Source organism: Caretta caretta, chromosome 13, assembly GCF_965140235.1.
Source record: "Caretta caretta isolate rCarCar2 chromosome 13, rCarCar1.hap1, whole genome shotgun sequence".
In the NCBI taxonomy this organism is placed as follows: Eukaryota; Metazoa; Chordata; order Testudines; family Cheloniidae; genus Caretta; species Caretta caretta.
In genome coordinates this window covers 32782065-32802001 of record NC_134218.1, presented here as the reverse complement: position 1 = coordinate 32802001, position 19937 = coordinate 32782065, and the positions used below count along the sequence as shown (strand labels likewise).

At 64.1% G+C, this 19937-nt stretch overlaps 1 protein-coding gene across 4 annotated transcripts; it reads left to right on the top strand.

The window, feature by feature from the left end:
• The first annotated feature begins 4224 nt into the window (after positions 1-4224).
• NDRG2 (NDRG family member 2) lies at positions 4225-19716 on the top strand. Of its 4 annotated transcripts, none has more exons than XM_048820726.2 (16): positions 4225-4339; positions 8301-8386; positions 9222-9327; positions 9532-9652; positions 9802-9864; positions 12055-12115; positions 12445-12531; positions 12818-12874; positions 14071-14174; positions 14500-14544; positions 14935-14986; positions 16540-16587; positions 16779-16814; positions 17151-17202; positions 17376-17409; positions 17801-19716. In XM_048820726.2, the coding sequence occupies exons 1-16, from the start codon at positions 4234-4236 to the stop codon at positions 18024-18026; spliced, it is 1284 nt and encodes a 427-aa protein (XP_048676683.2). In that variant the 5' UTR covers positions 4225-4233; the 3' UTR covers positions 18027-19716. The 4 variants fall into 4 exon arrangements, with proteins under 4 accessions (XP_048676683.2, XP_074974983.1, XP_048676686.2 ...); XM_075118882.1 differs by having other exon boundaries at positions 17376-17414; XM_048820729.2 differs by lacking the exon at positions 17376-17409.
• The last annotated feature ends 221 nt before the right edge of the window (positions 19717-19937 follow it).

Below are 19937 nucleotides of genomic sequence, written 5' to 3'. Positions count from 1 at the left end.
ACCTGCAACACCCGCCCCAGGCAGCCGCGTCTCCCCTCGCGGCCTCACTGACCCTGCCCTGGGTTTCAGTTTTCTGATGCTAAATGGGGAGGAATTTCTCTGCCAGTCTCTGGCCGCCAGCTGGCCCCATTGAATCAATTTTCAGGTCCGTTCTGTGCCAGAACTAGGCTCTCATCCAGCCCCAGGGCGGGGCCTGGCAGACTGGGGGGAGGATGCGGCACAGGGCCTGTGCCCTCTAGGGGGTGCCAGCTCCCATCCAGCCCCAGGGCGGGACCCGGCTGGCTCAGGGGAGTCCAGGCCCCCTCCGCCAGCCTCGCTTGGCATCACCCCTCCCCAATAGGTTAATCCAGCCACTGTTGTCCCCCCCGCAAATGCCAGGGGGGCACTGGGGCAGGGAGGGGCCCAGGGGGCAGAGGGACCTGCCCCCCCTCCCCGCACATTATCAGCCCAGGCACGCAGCGAGCCACATAAAGGAGCATTGATGCTCCCCCCCCACCTTGGCACCGCCAGCCCCATTCACATTGTTCCCATCCCTCGAGCAGCCCCGCGCAGGGAGAGAGACGCCACTGGGGGCTGCGGGCCAAGGGCTGGACCTCAACGTCCCTTGGGTGGAGCAACAAAGCTCACCCACCCAGCAGGGTGTCAGACACACCCAGATGGCCCTGAGCTTCCCCGCTCCCCACTAGTGCCCCTCACTCCCAACCCGCAGCCCCCTGCTAGCCCAACCTTGCCCCCCCCCCACTCCCAACCCACCCCCCCAACTCCCAGCCCTGTTAGCCCAGCCCTGCCCCCCCACTCCCAACCCGCAGCCCCCTGCTAGCCCAATCCGGGCTCCCTCCTCCCTCCAACTCTACCAGTGCTCCTCAGTCCTGACCAGCAGCCCCCAGCTAGCCTACCCTGGGCTACACCCCCCCCCCCACACACACACACACTCTCACGTATCCTGCATGGGAATATTTCATTTCCCCAGCAGGGGTCAGTGTTCATTCCAGCCCCACACCGCAGTCCCGACCACTCCCACTAGGGGCACTGTTCTACTGGCTGTGCAACAGCAGCTAATCTCCCCTGGCTTGGTGTCTTCAGGGCCGGCTCATAATTCATTTAATTAAATAGAATAAATCAGCAGCGAAGCAGCCGCAAGTGTTGACTCGAGTCCCAGGCTGTTCAGGGAGGGGCCGAGACAGCGAACTGGGGATAGAACCCAGGTGTCCTGGCTCCTTCCCCACAACCCATTAGAGCTCACTGCCCTCCCAGTCCTGGCTCCTGGCCCCCCTGTTCTAACCAGTGGACTCCACTCCTTTGGGCTGGCAGCTAGGATACGGGAGGGGAAGGGAGTTCTGGACCCCAAAGGGTTAATTGTGCCTTCTGGGGGGTCCTCCCACGGGCCCCTCTCCCCCCAGCTCCGGCCCCTTTAAATCGCTGTGGCCTGGCTCACATGCTCAGCCAAGTGCCCTATTTTTAGAGCCGGTTCTTGTCTCCAATCCGACCCCCCTCGGCTTGTTTTGCAGCTTCCCCTGCCAGCAACTCGGAGCCCTGGCCAAGGAATCCAGGCGCCTCCTGCCTCCTCCCCACTGCCCCACGTACAGGGCTCTGCCGGTGCCCCTCACTCCCGACCCACAGCCCTCCCACGCCAGTGCCCCTCAGACTCTGCTAGCCCAGCCCTGGGCTTCCCCAGCTCTGCCGGTGCCCCTCACTCCCGACTCACAGCCCTCTCACACTGGGGCCCCTCACTCCTTCCCCTCCACCCCCCAGCTCTGCCGGTGCCCCTCCCTCCTGACCCGCAGCCCCCCTCCGCTAGCCCAGCCCTGGGCTCTACACACACGCACAGGAATGCAAAGGCCTAGATTGCACAGCGGCCACTGGGACAGAGTTTGTATTTTTGTAGGTCCTACTCAAACTGTGTCTTCAGTGTCTCTCTCCACAGGGCAAAGGGTTAATAATCCAGGCGCCCCATCCAGGCTGAGCTGCGATTTGGGGGGGGGTGTGCAAGGGGCTGGTGTTTTTAAAGTGGCTCTGGGCCCATGACTGTGTGTTCACAAAGGGAACACAATGTTCAGGCCCATAGTCTGGGGCGGGGGAAGGGAGCACTGAAGGCTGGACCTAAGCGGAAGGGGGAGGGGAAGGGACAAGAGGGGGTTGAGGGGTGGGCGCTGAGGGGCTGGGTCAGAAAGAGGCTCTCAGTGCTGGGATGGGGGGTGACACTTTTCTCTCATGGTGGGGCAGCCGTCCCATCCTTCCCCACTGTCCCTGCATTGGCCTCTGGCCTTTCCTCCCCCCCACCCCCGGCACTAGGGGGGCTAGGACGTGATCAGGGCTGGACCCCCCCAGTTCAATCCCCCCCAGTGTAGTTTCCCTTCCCGTCCCCCAACAACTCCCGCTGCACCCCCCTTCCCATCCACCCTGGGACCCCTTCAGCCATCCGCGTGGAAGGTTCAATCCAGCCACAGTTCAGATGGGAAACCCACTCTCCCCCCGCCCCCCTCCCGCAATGAGCCTGGAGGTGGCCGGGGACTCGCCCTCAGCAGTGCGGGGCCCAGGACCCTGAGCCATGCGGGCCCGTGGCGGGGAGGTTCTGGTGGCCAGTCGGGGCGAAAGATCCGGCAATTCCCCATGCAAGCTTTGGGTGCCTGCCCGGTTGTGGGGGGTGTGGGGGTGGGCAGGGACCATCCCTCCATGGCGGGGGCAGATGCTGAGAGCAGGAGGGGTGATTAGGCAGCCTGTAACATCACCAGGGAGTCGTGTCCCCCCCTCTCCCCCCACCAGGGTTCCAAGATACTGGGTCAAACTGGGCCGGTCAGAGCCAAGCAGCCAACGGGGAAGGGCCCAGCCCTCCCGGGGGGGTTGGACGGGGACTGGCCTCCGGAGGCCCCAGACGCCCGCTGGGGAGTGTTTCGCATGTAGGAACTGGGATGCTCTGTGGCCCCATCGGAATAACTGCACCTGGTGCCGGCTCAAAAACCGCCCTGTGATGACGGACGCCGGCCCCGTGGGTGACGCTGGGCCCCAGCCTCAAAGTAAAACCCTGCTCAGTCCACCTGGCTCGCCGGGAGGGGTGGCGCAGCCAGGAAAAGCCCCACTGGAGGGTGCGAGATGAGGGGCCCTGCCCAGAGCAGGACCCCAGGAGCTGGGGGGGAGGCCCTAGGAGCTGGCCATGGGGGTGTGGGGGATGGCCTGGGGGACAGCTGGCTGAGTGGAGGCTGTGGGGGGATGAGGGTGGGCATGGGGATGGGAGGGTGGATGAGTGGGGGAAGGGGGTGAGTGGATGGATGGAGAAGGATGGATGGATGGATGGATGAATGTGGGGGAAGGAGATGGATGGATGCAGGGGAAGGGTGGACAGATGGACAGATGGGTGGTGGCGAAGGGCACATCTGACTGGCTGCCAGGAGGGGCTGCCCACGGTGGGTCCCTCAGACAGTGCCCCACACACCAGTCCCACAGGGACCCTGGTCCAGGACTGAGTGGGTGATGGGAGCCAGCCGCACTCATGACAGCCCCGCTGCACACCCCAGGGGCCTGTCCCTCCCCTCACATGCCCCCCAGCCTGGTTCCACTCCCCCGCAATCTGGCCCATCTGCTCCAGCGGAACAGCTAGTGGGTTTGGGGGGGCTGGGAGCCAGGACACCTGGGTCCTAACCCCAGGTGGGGTTGGGGGCAGAACTCCTGGGTTCTATCCACTGTTTTTTGGCGGGGGGAGGGGAGCAGCGGGGGGCTGGGAGCTACAGCCTGGTTTGTGGTGGTTGGGGGGCACACGCCCTGGCCCGTGGCTGAGGAGCTGGGAGGAGCCGGCTGTGCTGGCTGGTGCAGGGCAGGGCTAGGCTCAGACCGGTCCAACCGGATGGACGGGGGACCCAGGAATATGGCACGGAATAGGCGGGAGAGCGGCTGCCATGGGGTCCTTCCCCCACAGGGGGCCCAGCCCCAATCTGGCCTGGTGGGGTGGACTCCCTAGGATGGGAGCCCATCCCCCTCCCCCCACTCTGCCCCCTTCCCCATCCCCTCCCCATCCCCTCACTCTGCCCACTCCCCCCTACCCATACCCTCCCCCCATACTGACCCCTCCCCCTCCCCCACTCTCTGCCCTCGCCCTGTCCCCTCCCCCCACTCTGACCCCTCCCCACTTCCCCTCCCCCTATGCCAGCGCTGTAGCAGGGAAGTCCCCCTCCCCCGCCCCCGGCCCCGGCCCTGGCCCTGGCCCTGGGATTGGCAGCCCCGAGCTGGGGGGCGGGGCCTATGGAGGGGGGGGTGTTGTTTGTATCCAGAGTCAGTCAAAGGCAAGTGAAGGTGGACAGACGGGCGGACGGAGGCGCAGGCGGAGCCGGACACACGGACAGAGCAGGTACGGGGGGTGGAAAGGGTCTGATGGGGGGTTCTGGGGTGGGGGATCCCGGGGGGGGGGAGCAGATAGGCCTGGAGGGGGGCTGATGTTCGGGGGGGGCCAGTCTGGGTTGGGGGGGGTCTCAGTCAGGGGAGGGGTCCCCGGGGAGCAGTGGGGTGTCGTGGGGCCGTGGCTGAGATGGGGGGATCGGGGAGGTGGGAGGGGCTGAGAATGGGGGCGGGGGTTGGTAGGACTTGGCGAGGTGGGGGGAGCTGAGGGGGGTGATCACTAAGGAGGGGGGCCGGGGCGCAGCTCCGTGTGTCCGGCTACCCGGCCCGATTCCCAGCTCTTCCTCCGAGCGGCGACACGCGAAATGTCAAGCGGAAAAACCCACCATGGCGAAGGGGCCGGACGCCTGGGTTGTCTCCCTCGCTCTGGGAGGCGGCGCTGGTGGGTTAGAGCAGTGGGGGTTGGGAGGAGCCAGGACTCCTGGGTTCTCTCCCCGGCTCTGAGCAGGATAGGGGCGAGGTTTCTGTGGGGGGCTCTGGGGGATGGGGTCATGGGCCCATGGGCCCATCCCAGCGTCCTTAGGGCAGGGCTGTGTCCTCGGGGGTCCTGACAAGGCTGAGCCACTCACGGGGGGCCACTAGTCTCAGGCCCTGGCTGGCCCCTCTTGAGCCCAGCCCTGTGCCCCCCTCCCCTCATCTCCCCTGGGGCTGGAATAGAGTCATTGGTCACCGTCACCCAGCCCCATGGTGCCAGACACACACACATACACACACACACCCGTGGGGCCGCCTGGCTGCCTCTGAGAACAGGGGCTGGGAGCCAGGACTCCTGGGTTCTATCCCTGGCTCCGGGAGGGGAGTGGGGTGTAGTAGTTAGAGCAGGGGAGGTGGGGCTGGGAACCAGGACTGCTGGGCTCTGGGAGGGGAGTGGGATGTAGTGGGTAGAGCTCCCCACCCCCACCCATCAGTCTGTCCAGCCAGCTCCCCAGCCATTCAGAGCCAGCCATCCTTCCCCTGAACTGTCCATCCGTCTGTCCACCTCTGTCCTGCCCCCTGCCAAGATCCGTCCACAAGGGATGCAGGTTTGGCTCCCCCCAGCCAGTAGCTGGTCTCTCCCCTCCTCCTGAAGATGACCCCAGAGCCAGCCCAACCCAGCTACCCCAAGCCCCCCAGAAGCATGGAAGAAGACCTGCCCCAGGACCAGGAGAGCTAGGCTTAGGGGATTATGGGATGGGACCCTCCCAGCCCATAGGGCAGCCCACAGACAGACTGTGCTGGTCTGTCTGTTTCCCTTGCTCCTCACCTGGGGCCCCACATGTCCAGGGGCTGGCAACACCCCACACCCTGCGGTCCTGGTCCGGGAGGGGAGGGGGCCGGGGTCCAGGGAATGGACCAGGCACTGAGGGGCTAAGGGGGCATTGGGCTGCTGGCACCTTGGTAGGGACCCAGCCTGGACAATCACTGACCCGCCCTTTCCTGGCCCCCCATCCTTCTGCCTAACCCCCCAGTTCCCCTACACCCTGCTCCCTGTGACATCCTGCCTGGAACCTACCCTGGCTCCCCATGAGTCTTCCAACTCCCCTACATCTATGACCCCCGCAGCTGTCCCTGTTGCCCCATAACTCCCCTCCCAACTCCCCTGCCCCACCTGGCAACCACCCTCATAACCTCCCCCCTGACCCCCATAACCTGCCCCCAAACTTGTGTCCCAGATCCCCAGGATCGGTGCTATGCCTCCAGCTTTAGAGTAGCCCCTTGCAGGACCCCCAAGAGGTCCCATTTTCCCTTCAGGGGAGGCCACACAACCTCCCCAGCCCGCTGGGGCTCCAACCCCCCCGCCGCACCCGGTGAGCAGAGCCAGGCTCCTGGGAGAGCCACGCAGGATTGGGTTGGTTAGTCACCGGGACGCGGCCCAAGAAGCCCTGAGGGCGGCAGGGAGACGCGGCGTCGGGTCGGCCTGGGGCCAAGGCACCCCGTGTTCCAGCTGCATCTGAGTGTCTGACCCCCTCGTCCCTTCCCGGGTGGGCAGCCCCCACTCGCCCCCCAACTCCCACTTTCCCAGCCCTTTCTGCTTCAGATGGGGGTTCTTTGCTCAGCTCCCCTGCTGAGATGGGGGAGGGGGAATCTAGGCGTCACTGGAGCTGGCATCCGGGCGCCTTGTTCACTTGGGTCAGTTCCAGCCGGTTCCTTACGATGCCTCGTTCCCCCCAGGCAGGGAGGTGTCCCCAACGCCGATGCCTTTTAGCCTTTCCTGAAAGCACCCGCAGCCCTTCCCCCATGCTGGGCAAGAGGGTGACCAGACTCCTGATAAAATCGGGACTGTCCCGATATTTAATTTTTTGTCCCACGTCCCGACCGATGTACGATCAGGATGCCCATTTGTCCCGATATTGTAGGGCTGGCAGGCTCCCTACCCGGCTCCTCCCCGGAAGTGGTGACATCTCCCTCTGTGCACTGCCCCTGCTCTGGCTCCACAGCTCCCATTGGCCAGGAACCGTGGCCAATAGGAGCTGCGGGGGCGGCGCCTCGGGGCACGGCAGGGTGCAGAGCTGCCTCCTGGTGCCTCCCTCTAGGACCCAGAGGGAGATGTTGCCACTTCCGGGGAGCCATCTGAGGTAAACCCTGCCCAGAGCCCGCACCCTGAATCCCCTCCCGTACCCCAACCCCTTGCCTCAGCCCGGAGCCGTCTCCCGCACCCAAACTCCCTCCTGGAGTCAGCACCCTGACCCCCCCACACACCCAGCCATGAGCCCCCTACCACACCCAAATTCCCTCCCAGAGTCAACACCCTGACCCCCCTCCTGTGCCCCAACCCCCTGCCCCAGCACTGAGACCCGCCTTTGCAGTGGGAGCCAGGGCCCTGCACCCCTGGCTTGCGGCAGGGGCTGGAGCTGGGACCATGCACCCTCCTTGCAGTTTCCTAGGGCTGTGCACCCCCCTTCCCTATTGCTCCAGTGAAAGCTGTGAGCCTGTGGCTCCCCCCGTGTCTCCCAATATCTTACTCTTGCAATCTGGTCACCCTACTGGGCAACCATGCTGCATATTGGGAACTGAGGCACACAATGGGGGTCATCAAAATATCAGCAAAAATCCCACCTTCGTCACAGCTCTTTCCCCCTTGGAGAGCGAACGGCACTCGTCGGGACCAGTGGCCTGGGGGGGGCATTCACACCCACCCGTGCCATTTAGAGAGGCTGCAGCCTGGGCCCCAGCTCCACCCACGCCATCCCACTGGACACCTCCTCGTGGCAGGTTTGAATCCCTCGGCCGCACGGCACCCCAGCTCAGAGCCCGTTCATGTTCTCCCTTAGGTCGGCTCCAGTTGATCATGCCTTGCTTTCCCTGACCTCCCCCCATCCCCGGCCTGGTACCCGGCCCTGCCCACAAGAGCGTCCCACCTCTCTCCCCTCACTGGGCTGCAGGGACTAACCCCTTCCTGCCTGGGGCACTGGGGGGCTGGATCCCCGCTCCCACGGGGGCTGGAGAGGGTGGAGGTGACAGAATCAGGCTACTTTCCCAGCAAGAGGCACTGTGGGGTGCAAGGCAGGATGGGTGGGAGAGGGGCATGTCCCACATTGCCCATTCAGCCAGGGCCTCCTGATGGGTGGGGGGCAGAATTTGCCCCCCAATGGAGCCTGATGCCCAAACTCCCTGGGACACCAATGTGGGGAGGGTCTTCCTGAGCCTGATTCACAGCCCCCAATCCTGGGAAAATATCACCCCCTGCCCCCCCCAGCCCTGAGGCCCTGCCCAGAGCACGGTAGTGGGCTGGGCTGGGCAGGGGGCTCCTGGGATTGGGGGGAGGTCTCTGAGCACCTCAGGCCACAGGGATCTGCTGGGTATTTTTTGGGGGGGAGGGTCTGTGAGTTGGGGGGGCGGCTCTGGGGGGGTCTGTGTGTCGGGGTGGAGGAGGGGTAGCGCTGGCCGGTGTCTCTGTGTCCCGCTCTGACCCCCCCCCTTTCCCTCTCCCCCAGGCGCAGCCATGACCGAGCTCCATGAGGTGCAGATCACGGAGGAGAAGCCCCTGCTGCTGCCCCCCTCGCAGCCCGTCCCGGGCAAGGTCAGAGGGCAATGGGCACGCTGGGGGGAGGGGTGCTCACTGCTGCGTTGCCCTCCCAACACCCCATCCGGCCCCCCATCCCCCATTACGCTTCTGGCCTTGTTCCCCATCCACCCTCTTCCTGCCTGCCCCCCCCCCCCGGACAGGACCCTCCTCCCCCCCCCCCCCCGCCGCCCACCCCCGTAGGACACTGAGGTATTAGCAGCTGGACTCCTCCCAGGGCACCACCAGGTCCTCCCTCCCCACCCCTCCCTGAACTCCACAGACTGTGCTGGGGAGAGAACCCAGGAGTCCTGGCTCCCAGCCCCCCCCACTCTAACCACTAGACCCTACTCCCTCCTGGAGTTAGGGAGAGAACCCAGGAGTCCAGGCTCCCAGCCCACCCCCGCATCCCACCCCTGCTCTGACCACGAGACCCCCACTCTCCTGTAGGAGCCAGGGAGAGAACCCAGGAGTCCTGGCTCCTGTTGTCTGAGCTGCACTGACCCCTCCCTGGCTTGAACCCCGTCTCGCAGTGTCCTGGGTGTGAGGGAGCAGGACTTTAGTAGTGGACCCCCAGGCACCCCAGCCTTGCCTCCCCCACCCTCTGCTGGAGAGTCAGGATTCGAACCCGCAGGGGCCCAGCTCTGTGGGGATCCCACAGCAGCGTATGGGCCATGGAACGGGGGGTGGGGGCTGTTTGGGGACCGATATCTCAGGCATCCCCTGGGCATTGTTCGAAAGCGGGGGGCCCACTCTCCGCGACAGCGTCAGCTGCTTCCATCTGGGACCCGCGCCAGCCATGGGGCAGCCCCCTACACCTCACAGCCCCCATCTCTCTCTCTCTCTTTGGCAGAAGCACTCGGTGGAGACGCCCTATGGACTCGTGGCCTTCACCGTCCATGGCACCCCGAAGCCCAAGCGCCCGGCCATCCTGACCTACCACGACGTGGGGCTCAACCGTAAGTGGGGCTGGGAGTGCGAGGAATGGGACCCCTGCAGGGATCTCCCCCCACAGCCAGTACCCCCTGCTGGGAGCTTCCCACCCCCCCCAGCAAACCCCTACTGGGAGCTCCCATCCCACTCCCCCCAGGGCCCCCTGCTGGGTGCTCCCCCCACCGCGCCCCCTGCTGCTGTGACGCTCGGGTCTATTCTGCCCGCTCCAGACCAGTCCTGCTTCGAGCCGCTCTTCCGTTTTGAGGACATGCAGGAGATCATCAAGAACTTTGTGGTGGTTCACGTGGATGCCCCCGGCATGGAGGAAGGAGCCCCGCTGTTCCCCTTGGGGTGAGACCTGCTGCCCCCCACCCTTCTCTCTCCACCCCCACTCTACCCCTCTCTGCTCCCCTTTCCCCCGCTGTTTCCCATGCGGTGAGCCCCCCCCGGTGCAGCCTTCTCCCCCGCCCCACCCCAGCTGACATGCCCTCTTCCTGCAGGTACCAGTACCCGTCACTGGACCAGCTGGCTGACATGATCCCCTGCATCTTGCAGTACCTGAAGTGAGTAGGGGGCAGGAACAGACAAACACAGCATGCACCCCTTCCCCGCCTCCCCCTCCTGGCACTGTGGGGCTGTCTGGGGGGGAATTGGCTCCCAGAGCTCAGGTGCGGAGGGGGGTGATGGGACCCTGTCTCGGGGGAGCTGGGGTCTGTACCATGCCTGGCCGGACCCCTGTCTCTGCTCTGCTGAGTTAATCGAGGTGGAACAGAGAGCCAAAGGTGCGAACAGCCCCTGGGACTGCCTGGCCTCGCACCATGTGAACCAGGCTCCGTGGGTTCTGCTCAGGCGGGGCCCAGCCGGAGGCGCCCCGCGTTCCGGCTGCGTCTGGGTGTCTGCCCGTTCCCGGCCCCCAGCTCCCACCTCCCCAGTCCTTCCTCCTCTAGCCAGCGTCTTTGCTGAGAGGCAGAGGACCCATCTCCTCCGGGGTGGCCGTGCCCTGGGAACTGGGTTTGCCGTTGTCTTTGCGACTTCCGTTGATACGGGGTCAGCCTGTCCCGTTCAGTCTGCTCAGACAGCAGGCGACACGCCCCCACCTGCGTCTCTGCGGCCGCGTCTACACTCCAGCCAGTGTCGGCAAAGCGTGTGTGGCTCCGGGGCATGACTGTTCCAACGGGAGCATCCGTGTGCACAGCGCTTCTGCCGCTCGCAGGGCTGGGTACTCACACCGACGGGAGAGAGCGTGCTCGCCAGGCGTGCTGCACGTATAGACGTGGCCTTAGCCTGCCCTGAGAGCAAACGCAACTCCTCTTTGCCCCGCTGGGTAGTCGGGTGTCACGGACTCACAGGCCTGGTGCTCCCGGCTTTGTATGGCCCCTGGGAGGAACCCCCCTTCGGTGTGACAGACCCCGGAAAGGTCGCTCTCCCGCTGGGGATAGGGGCTTTCTGGCCCTGCTGCCTCCCGAGCCCGCACCTCTGAGCCTCCAGCACACCTGGCTCTGCCGTGGGCCCCTCAGGGAGTCTCCTCATTCTTGCCCCCCGGGGAGCAAAGCCCACCGATCTCTAGCCTGCAGTGACTCTCAGCCAGCTTATTGAGCCAGCATAGGAGGTTCTCCGGCCCTCTCAACCCTCAGCACAGCACATCCAGGTCTGTCCTGCATCCAGGTGGGCTCTGGCTGCCCTCTCTCCCCACTCCAGCCACCCCCTTCTTTCAGCCAATCACCCTATAACATCTCCCCCACAGCTCCTCCCCTGTCCTTTGTCTTCAGTCCCAGGTAAACAGGTCACTGGGGCCCTCTCTCTTCTGCCTTTGTTCCCACCCACTGGAACTGGCTGGTCAGGTCACCAGGCCCTTCTCTCCTCAGCCCTTTGTCCTCCCACTGGCCAGAACCGGCTGCCTTCCCAGCTGGGCTGGGCCTCTCAGTCACTAGGGTCCCCCATCTCCAGGCCATTGTCAGGGTCCCGGCTGCTAGGCGTCACACCTGATCCTCTGTAACAACAAACCCCCTCCCCCTACCTTGTTACACATGCAGCACACAGGGAAACTGAGGCACACACCCCGCTCATGCAAAACACCAAGACAATCCTCTGCTTCGTCACACCATGCAACGTGTCGGGGAAACTGAGGCACGCACAGGCCTCATAAAAATTCCCACTTCACACAGACTCATTTGCAGCCTCGCTGCTGGCAAAACCCAGGCCCAGCCCACGGCCTGATCGGCCGTGCCGAGACCTGGCAAACTCAGAGCCGCATCAGGCTGTTCAGGGCATTGTGTTCAGAAGCCTGTCTGGTCCCAGGTTATCAGCTGTGCTGCGGGAGAGCCGGCCTGGTGGGGCTGCGCCAGACGCTCCTTAGACCCGCGGGAGACTGAGAGCGAGAGGAAAGAGACGGAATCTGACCCCACGTCCCCCAGTTCGCCTGTGTCCGACCTTCCGGCTTTGGGGTGTTGGTTTCCAGCCCTGCACTGGCTTCAGGCACCAGGCCTGATCTAAACACCGTCCCTGAGTAACATCATGCAGCCAAAGCCTGCGTCCGTCTTTTACCTGTTCCAGGCCACCGTGACACCCACCAACTGACGCTCCCTGTTACCACGTGGGGGGGGTGAATTTGTAGGGCCAGTGAATTTATAGGGCTGGTGACCAGACAGGTCCCAGATTTCATGGTCCTTGGGAGCTAGGAACAACGCCCTCCCCCCCCCCCCATCCCCCCAAGGTTTATTAACCACCACCACCCCTCTCGCTTCCTCCCACAGCTTCACCAGCATCATCGGCATCGGGGTGGGAGCTGGCGCCTACATCCTCGCCCGCTACAGTGTGAGTGACGCAGGCCCAGGGGAGCTGTGGGTCAAGAATGAGGGGCACCGGCAGGGCTGGGCTAGCAGGGGGCTGTTGGTCAGGAGTGAGGGGCACTGGCAGAACTGGGGGGACAGGGCTGGGCTAGCAGGGGCTGCAGGTCAGGAGTGAGGGGCACCGGCAGAGCTGGGGGGACAGGGCTGGGCTAGCAGGGGGCTGTGGGTCAGGAGTGAGGGGCACTGGCAGAACTGGGGGGACAGGGCTGGGCTAGCAGTGGGCAGTGGGGGCTGGGACTGGGGGCTGGTTTCACCCTTATTTCTCTTCCCACCCTCCCCCTCCCCCCCCCACAGCTCTCTCACCCTGACACCGTGGAGGGCTTGGTTCTGATCAACATCGACCCCAATGCCAAGGGCTGGATGGACTGGGCAGCTCACAAGGTACGGGGATCCCTTCCCCAGTCTCTGCGGCCCCTGGAGCCCTCCCCTGGCTTTCCTGTACCGGGGGGGCTGTGCCGGGATGTGGGGGCATACAGGCCTGGGGTAGCAAACGGAGACTGTGGACAGCTGGAGAGATCAGACGGAATTTTCTTCTGGCCTAGGGTCAGCTCCTGGTGTCCCCCCCTCCCCCACCAGGTCATTTCTCTCTCACCCCCCTGGGTGTTGATCTCCCAACCCCTCCCCGCATCCCTGGTGCCCCCTCTCATCCTCTGCCTTCCTCCCCCAGTTGACCGGCCTGACCTCGTCCATCCCTGAGATGATCCTGGCCCATCTCTTCAGCCAGGTGAGGGGGGGAAATCTATGTGTTGCCCCCGGGGGCTGCGGATGGGCCCCACTCCTGTGCTCCCAAGGGCTAGATCCAGGGGTCTTCCCAGGGTGGAGGGAGGTAGCCTGGGGAGGGGGGCAGTGGAGAGGTTAGATGGGAAGGGCAGGGAAAGCAGGACCAGCAGGAGGGTCGTATCTGGTCAGTAACACCCTGCCCCCCCCCCCAAGAGGAGCTGTCCGGCTGCAGGGAACTGGGGGGGGCAGGGCTGTGGGGGACGGGCGGGGAGAGCAGGACCGACGGGGGCTGTAACTGGTCACTAATGCCCCGCCCCCCCAGGAGGAGCTGTCTGGATGCACGAAGCTGGGGGGGCAGGGCTGTGGGGGACAGACGGGGGGAGCAGGACCGACGGGGGCTGTAACTGGTCACTAATGCCCTGCCCCCCCAGGAGGAGCTGTCTGTATGCACGAAGGTGGGGGACGGGTGGGGGGAGCAGGACCGACAGGGGCTGTAACTGGTCATTAATGCCCTGCCCCCCCCCCCCAGGAGGAGCTGTCTGGCTGCATGGAGCTGGGGGGCAGGGCTGTGGGGGACGGGTGGGGGGAGCAGGACCGACAGGGGCTGTAACTGGTCATTAATGCCCTGCCCCCCCCCCCAGGAGGAGCTGTCTGGCTGCACGGAGCTGGGGGGCAGGGCTGTGGGGTACAGGTGGGGGGAGCAGGACCGACAGGGGCTGTAACTGGTCATTAATGCCCTGCCCCCCCCCCCAGGAGGAGCTGTCTGGCTGCACGAAGCTGGGGGGCAGGGCTGTGGGGGACGGGTGGGGGGAGCAGGACCAACAGGGGCTGTAACTGGTCATTAATGCCCTGCCCCCCCCCCCCCAGGAGGAGCTGTCTGGCTGCACGAAGCTGGGGGCCAGGGCTGTGGGGGACGGGTGGGGGGAGCAGGACCGACAGGGGCTGTAACTGGTCATTAATGCCCTGCTCCCCCCCCCAGGAGGAGCTGTCTGGCTGCACGGAGCTAGGGGGCAGGGCTGTGGGGGACGGGTGGGGGGAGCAGGACCGACAGGGGCTGTAACTGGTCACTAATGCCCTGCCCCCCCCCCCAGGAGGAGCTGTCTGGATGCACGGAGCTGGGGGGGCAGGGCTGTGGGGGACAGACGGGGGGAGCAGGACCGACGGGGGCTGTAACTGGTCACTAATGCCCTGCCCCCCCAGGAGGAGCTGTCTGGCTGCACGGAGCTGGTCCAGCAGTGCAGGGAGTCGCTGGTCGGAGCCCCGAACCTCAGCAACATTCAGCTCTATTGGAGCAGCTACAACACGTGTGTGGGGGGCTTATCTGGGGGGCTGGAGGCGGGTCAGGTATGGGGGGCTTGGCTGGGAGGGGGCTGGAGGTTGCTGGGGGGGCAAGGGGGCTCTGCCACAGGGCTGGCATGACTGAGGCTGGAGTTACCGGAAAGGGTCATGAGGCAGAGGTGACCTGGGGGCCCCAGGCGGGGAAGTTTGCTGCAGATTCCTGCCCCCTGTGCTGAGACCGGGGGGAAATCGGGGGGGGGGGGAGGTGAGGGGTGTTCAGGGGGCTGGGTTGGAAGACGCGGGGGGTGCAGGGCAGTTCTCAGCCTCCCGTTTCCTCCCGCCCACCCCCAGCCGCCGGGACCTGAACTTCGAACGCGGAGGAGATGTCACCCTGAAGTAAGTGAGCCCGGCCTGCCCAGGTATCCCCCGAGCACCCCACAGCCGCCCTAGGACACCCTTGCTCATGGTCCTCCATGAATGCCCTAACACCTCTCAGCCCCCCATAAGCACACAGGGACCCCCTTCTCCCCACTGTCCTCTGGGTACTCCACAAACACCCCAGAGCAGCCCTGTACCCCTGCCCCCCAAGTATCCCTCAGCCCCCTGGTTAGGGGCAGGGCCTGTCTCCAGAACCCCCCAGGGATTGGGGGGGACACCTAGCAGACCCATTACCCCCTCCACCCCTTTCCTCTGCTCTGCCCAGCTTCCCTGCCCACCGCCAGAGCAGCTGCCAAGGGGGAGAGGGAGCGCTCTGACCATCCCTTTTCCATCTGTCTGTCCTCACAGGTGCCCTGTGATGCTGGTGGTGGGAGATCAGGCCCCCCACGAAGATGCTGTGGTGAGTAACAGAACAAACCACACGATGCACAACTACACAACATAGCGTACAGCCCTGCAGGTACACAACCCCCTGCAGCTACACAACATAGCGCACAGCCCCACGTCACACTCTGCTACACAACCCCCCACCACTATGCAAGCCCCCCACAGCTGCACAACATAGACAGCACCCAGACCTGCAGCTACACAACTACACAGCATAGACAGCACACAGCCCCACAGCGCACCCTGCTACACAACCCCAGCACGCCACACGGTGGGACACACACCCAGAGCCAGGCTCATTCCCGCCAGCAGGGTGCAGCGGGGACAGGGCCAGACAGACAGTGCAGGATTCATTCCCCCCTGCTGGGGACGAACAGACGGACGGACGCACACTCTGAGCCGGGCTCATCACAGCCAGCTGGGGGCAGCAGGGACACGGACATTCATTCCCTCCAGCAGGGATAGACGGACAGACAGACGGACGCACACGCACTTTCTCTCTCTGCCTGTCCTCTCTTTAGGACAGGCAGACGCTCCGCAGCTCCGGTCCCCGGCTGGTTTGGGGGGGACGTCACCTACCCCCTGGGCTGCCCTGGCAGGAACCACCCTGATTTCCTGCTCTGGGTACTGACTAGCATCGTAAAACTGACCAGGGTCATGTTGGTTTCCCTCAAGACCTGCCCGGCTCGCAGGGTCTGTGGCTCTGGGGCAGCACCCCAGACTCCCAGGCCCCGTGCGAGGAACTCCGGTGGGTGCATCAGTGCCCTGCAAGGGTCAACCTCGCTCTCCAGGGTCTGGGGCTCTGGCCCTGCCGCCTCCCAGGACCGCGCCTCTGAGCCTCCAGCACGCCTGGCTCTGCCGTGGGCCCCCAGGGAGCCCACCCCGGTCTCTAGCCTGCAGTGACTCAGCCCGTGTGAAACAGGTTTATTGAACGTCTGAACCCAGCCCAGGAAGTTCTCAGGGCCCTCCGGTCTGGCGAGTCTGAGCTCCGACCAGCTGGGTCTGTCCCCATCCCCATGGACTCCGGCTACTCCTTGTCCCCTGTCCAGCCGCCCCCTCCTTCCAGCTGAGCCCCCTATATCCTCTCCCCCAACAGCCCCTCCTCCGCTCTTTGTCTTTGGTCCCGGGCAAACGGCTCACACAACCGGATGGCTCCAGGTTCAGATGGGCCCTCTGGTCAGCTGTTGCTAGGTTAAAAAGGGTCCCGGCCCTGGGCTGGAGTCCAGACTGCTAGGCAGGGTAATACCTGGGCCTCTGCAACAATAAACATGCTCTCCCACCCCCTGTGCTGAGACATGTGGCACACAGGGGAAACTGAGGCGCGCACACAGGCATCATACAAAGTGTCACTGGCCAGAGGCTCCAGGCCCCCCTCTCTCTCTCACACACACAGCAAAGCATGGGGGTAACGTCTCACTCCCTGGCCAACCCTCTGGGGGCACAATGAGCTCTGGGCCTTGGGATGTCATTAGGCTGGGGGGGGGGGGGGTTCAGGGTCCAGGTGTCTCTGTGCTCTGCCTGCCCCTCACACTGTTCTCTGTCTTCCCCCCCCCCCTCTAAAACCAGGTGGAGTGTAATTCCAAACTGGATCCCACCCAGACCTCCTTCCTCAAGGTGAGTGACGTCCCCTGCCTCCGCCCCATCCCAACTCGTAGCCCCAGCTAGCCCAGCCCTGAGCTCCCCATCTTCCTCCCGCCCCCCCCTTCGCCCCCAGCTCTGCCGGTGCTCCTCACTCCCAACCCACAGCCCCTTGCTAGCCCAGCCCTGGGCCCCTCCAATAGTTGAGTGTTGGGTTTGTTTTCCAGATGGCAGATTCCGGGGGGCAGCCCCAGCTGACACAGGTGAGAGCTGTCTTCCCAATGGGGATGGAGGGCGCAGGGCAGTGTGAAGGGGAGGGTGTCTCTGGGGCAGTAGTTGGGGGGCACAGGGCAGCATGGGGGGAGGAGTCTGGGGGAGGCATTGGAAGGACATAATGGGGGGGTGGGCTGGGGAGTACAGCCAGGATCTATAGGGGGAGGGTTGTGGGGCACAGTCTGGGGATGTAAGGGATGGAGGGAGGGTTGTGAGGTGTGGTGCACAGCTAGGGTATATAGGGGGCAGGGGCAATAGGGGAGGGTCTGGGGGTAGCCCAGCTGTGGGGCACAGGGTCTAATCTCCATCTTGTCCCCATCTCTCAGCCTGGGAAGCTGACTGAGGCATTCAAGTACTTCGTCCAGGGCATGGGATACAGTGAGTAGCCACGGGGGGCAGCAGGGAGGGGAATGTCCCGATCTCCCAGACCTGCGCCCTGGCCCAGCCCCCCCCCGTTCCCCCGTGGGTTGGGTCCTTGGCCCTTCTCCAGCCCTGAGCCGCTGTCCCACAGCCAGGCCAGTTCCTGAAGTGTCTGTCTCTGTCTTTCTCAGTCCCCTACGTCCTGGACAGGAAACTGAGTATGGGGTCAGGTACCTTCTCTGCTATCCCCCCCTGCACCCCCAGATCCCAACACGTGGCCACCCCACCCCACACCCTGCACTGGCTCCCTGTCCCCCACACCCCAGTGTCCTGCACTGCCTCCCATGCACCCCACACTCCCCACATTAGCTCCCCCCCTTCTGCACACACACACCCCCATCCACTCCCTGTTCAGGCATGGGGGGCATTGTGCAGTTTGTGTGGGGAGCTCCCTGCCCCCCTGCATGGCCTGGCCGTGCCCCGCCCCCACCCCTCACTCCACAGCCTCTTGTGGGGCACACCAGTACAAATGGGGGCCTATTGCTGGGATCTGGTGGGTGGGGCAGAACAGAGGGGCGGGGCCCATCTGACTCCTCCCCTCTCTGTCTCCCTATAGTGGCCTCCTCCTGCATGACGCGCCTGTCGCGCTCCCGCACCGCCTCGCTGTCCAGCGCAGCCTCAGGGGACGGGAGCCAGTCCCGCTCCCGCACCCTGTCCCAGAACAGCGAGTCGGGGAGCCCCCAGCCGCCGCCGCCGCCCACCCCGGGGAGCGGAGCCCACACCATGGAGGTCTCCTGCTGAGCAGAGGAGGGGGAGGGGATGGAGACACCTCCCGCCTCTGACCAGGACTTCCTGCTATCCCACAATGCACTCCGGCCCCAGGGGCCATGCGACGCTCACCCCCTAACGGTACTAAACCGGGGAGGCCCCGATCCCAGAAACAACAGCACAAGCAGCGTTAACCCTTTAAAAACAAAATAATCACAAAATAATCAACGCCCTCTGGGCCCTGCCCCTTTCCCCTTGGCTCCTCCCCCTCCTTAGCCCCAGCCCTTCCCTCCCCCATCACCTTGGCTCCTTCCCCCTCCTTGGCCTTTCTGGATCTTTGGGGGTGGGGGGTGTTTTGCAAGTGGAGGGGAAGAAGTTGGGGGGGGGGGGGGGCGCTGTGTGTTCCCCACACCCCCTTTGCCTGTCATAGCCCTGACTTCTGTCCGTTTGTCCCAGGGCAGTCCTGTTCCTGCCCCTTTCGTGTCCATCTGTCTGTCATGAACATCCCCTTCCTGTGAGCCCTCCCCATTCCGTCCATCTGTCTGTCGAGAGACAGCCGTGTCATCCAGCCATCCCAAGGGTCACCCACCACCCCCCTATATATGTGTCTGTCCTGGAAGCTCCTCTTCTGGGAGTGTCTCTCCCTGCCTTCCCCCCCCCCCAGTCTCTATCTGTCCTGAGTGCCCCTTGACCACATCTGTCCTGATGTGATGTCTAAATCCCCACACACACGTCTCCATCCTTTCCCAGGATGCATTGCAAAGCCATTCGCCATCCCCCAGCCTGGGTTCTTGTATGGGGAGGTTGGGAGGCCCGTGTGTCTACATTTGGCTCCCTTCCCAGTTATTCCCCACAGACGTTGGGTGTTCAGGGCGTCTCCCCCAGGGGGCGCAGGTGCGAGGGGGCAGGGCACTGTGCACTAACCTGCGTAGATATTTAGCGGCGTGTGGCGTGCATGCAGGAGCCATGCTGGCTGGAGCGTGGCTGAGGCAGAGAACTGCTCAGCTGGGGATGTTGGCGAGCTGGTGGGGTGGTACAAGAAGGGGGCCTGCAGGAATGTGATATTCAACTGGCTGCCAACTGTTGCAGGCCCCAACTCGAGCAGGTTCTGACTGTTGGGTTCTGGCTGTAAAAGGGCCTGGTTATACCAGCCTCTGACTGTAACAGCTTTAGCCTGGGGTAGGTTCCAACAGTTGCACCAGGCTCTTGACTGCTGGTCCTAGTAATGGACTCTGACTGTAGCAGCTGTCTGTGTAACCAACTCTGGCTGTACTGGGTTTGTAATGGGCACTGTAAGTAGAGGGCTCCAGGTGTAATGGACTCATGCTGGTGTAGAGTTACAGCTGTAAAGGCTCTGCCTGTACTGGGCACTATAAGGCTAGGCTCCGACTGTGACAGACTGAGTGTAGCGGACACACCTGTGCTGGCTGCGTAACAGGTCCTGTTTGAACTGGGTTCCACCTGTAACAAGCTGTGAATGTAACTGGGTCGGACTGTAACAGCTCTGTGCGTACTGGGCTCCAACTGTACTGCCCATGTACCAGTCTGGCTCCGACTGTACCGGTGACGTACCAGGCTCCAACTGTAACAACACTGTGTGCTGTGCTCTGGCTCCGCCTGGCTCTTGTGTCCGACTGTACTGCTGATGTATTGGGCTCTGTCTGGCTGTAGCAGCTGTATATCCACGGGGCTGGGGCTGTTCCAGAGCAACTGACAGCCAATCCCAGCCTTAACAATAAAATCTGTAGAGGAATCTGCCCCGCACCCCTCTGTGACTGGCCGTGTGTGATGTAAGGAGACAGAGGGGCATAACTGGATGAAGGAGCAGGTCAGAGCAGGAGCTGGTGTGTTGCCCAGAGCAGGCTCAGGTGAGAATAAGAGGGTAAGAAAACCCAGCGGGGCCCCAGGACCCCACAGGGGGCTGATCCTAAATATTGCAGGTGGGGAAAGAAAATCATGTGTACCCACAGCACAGCCCCCCCCCC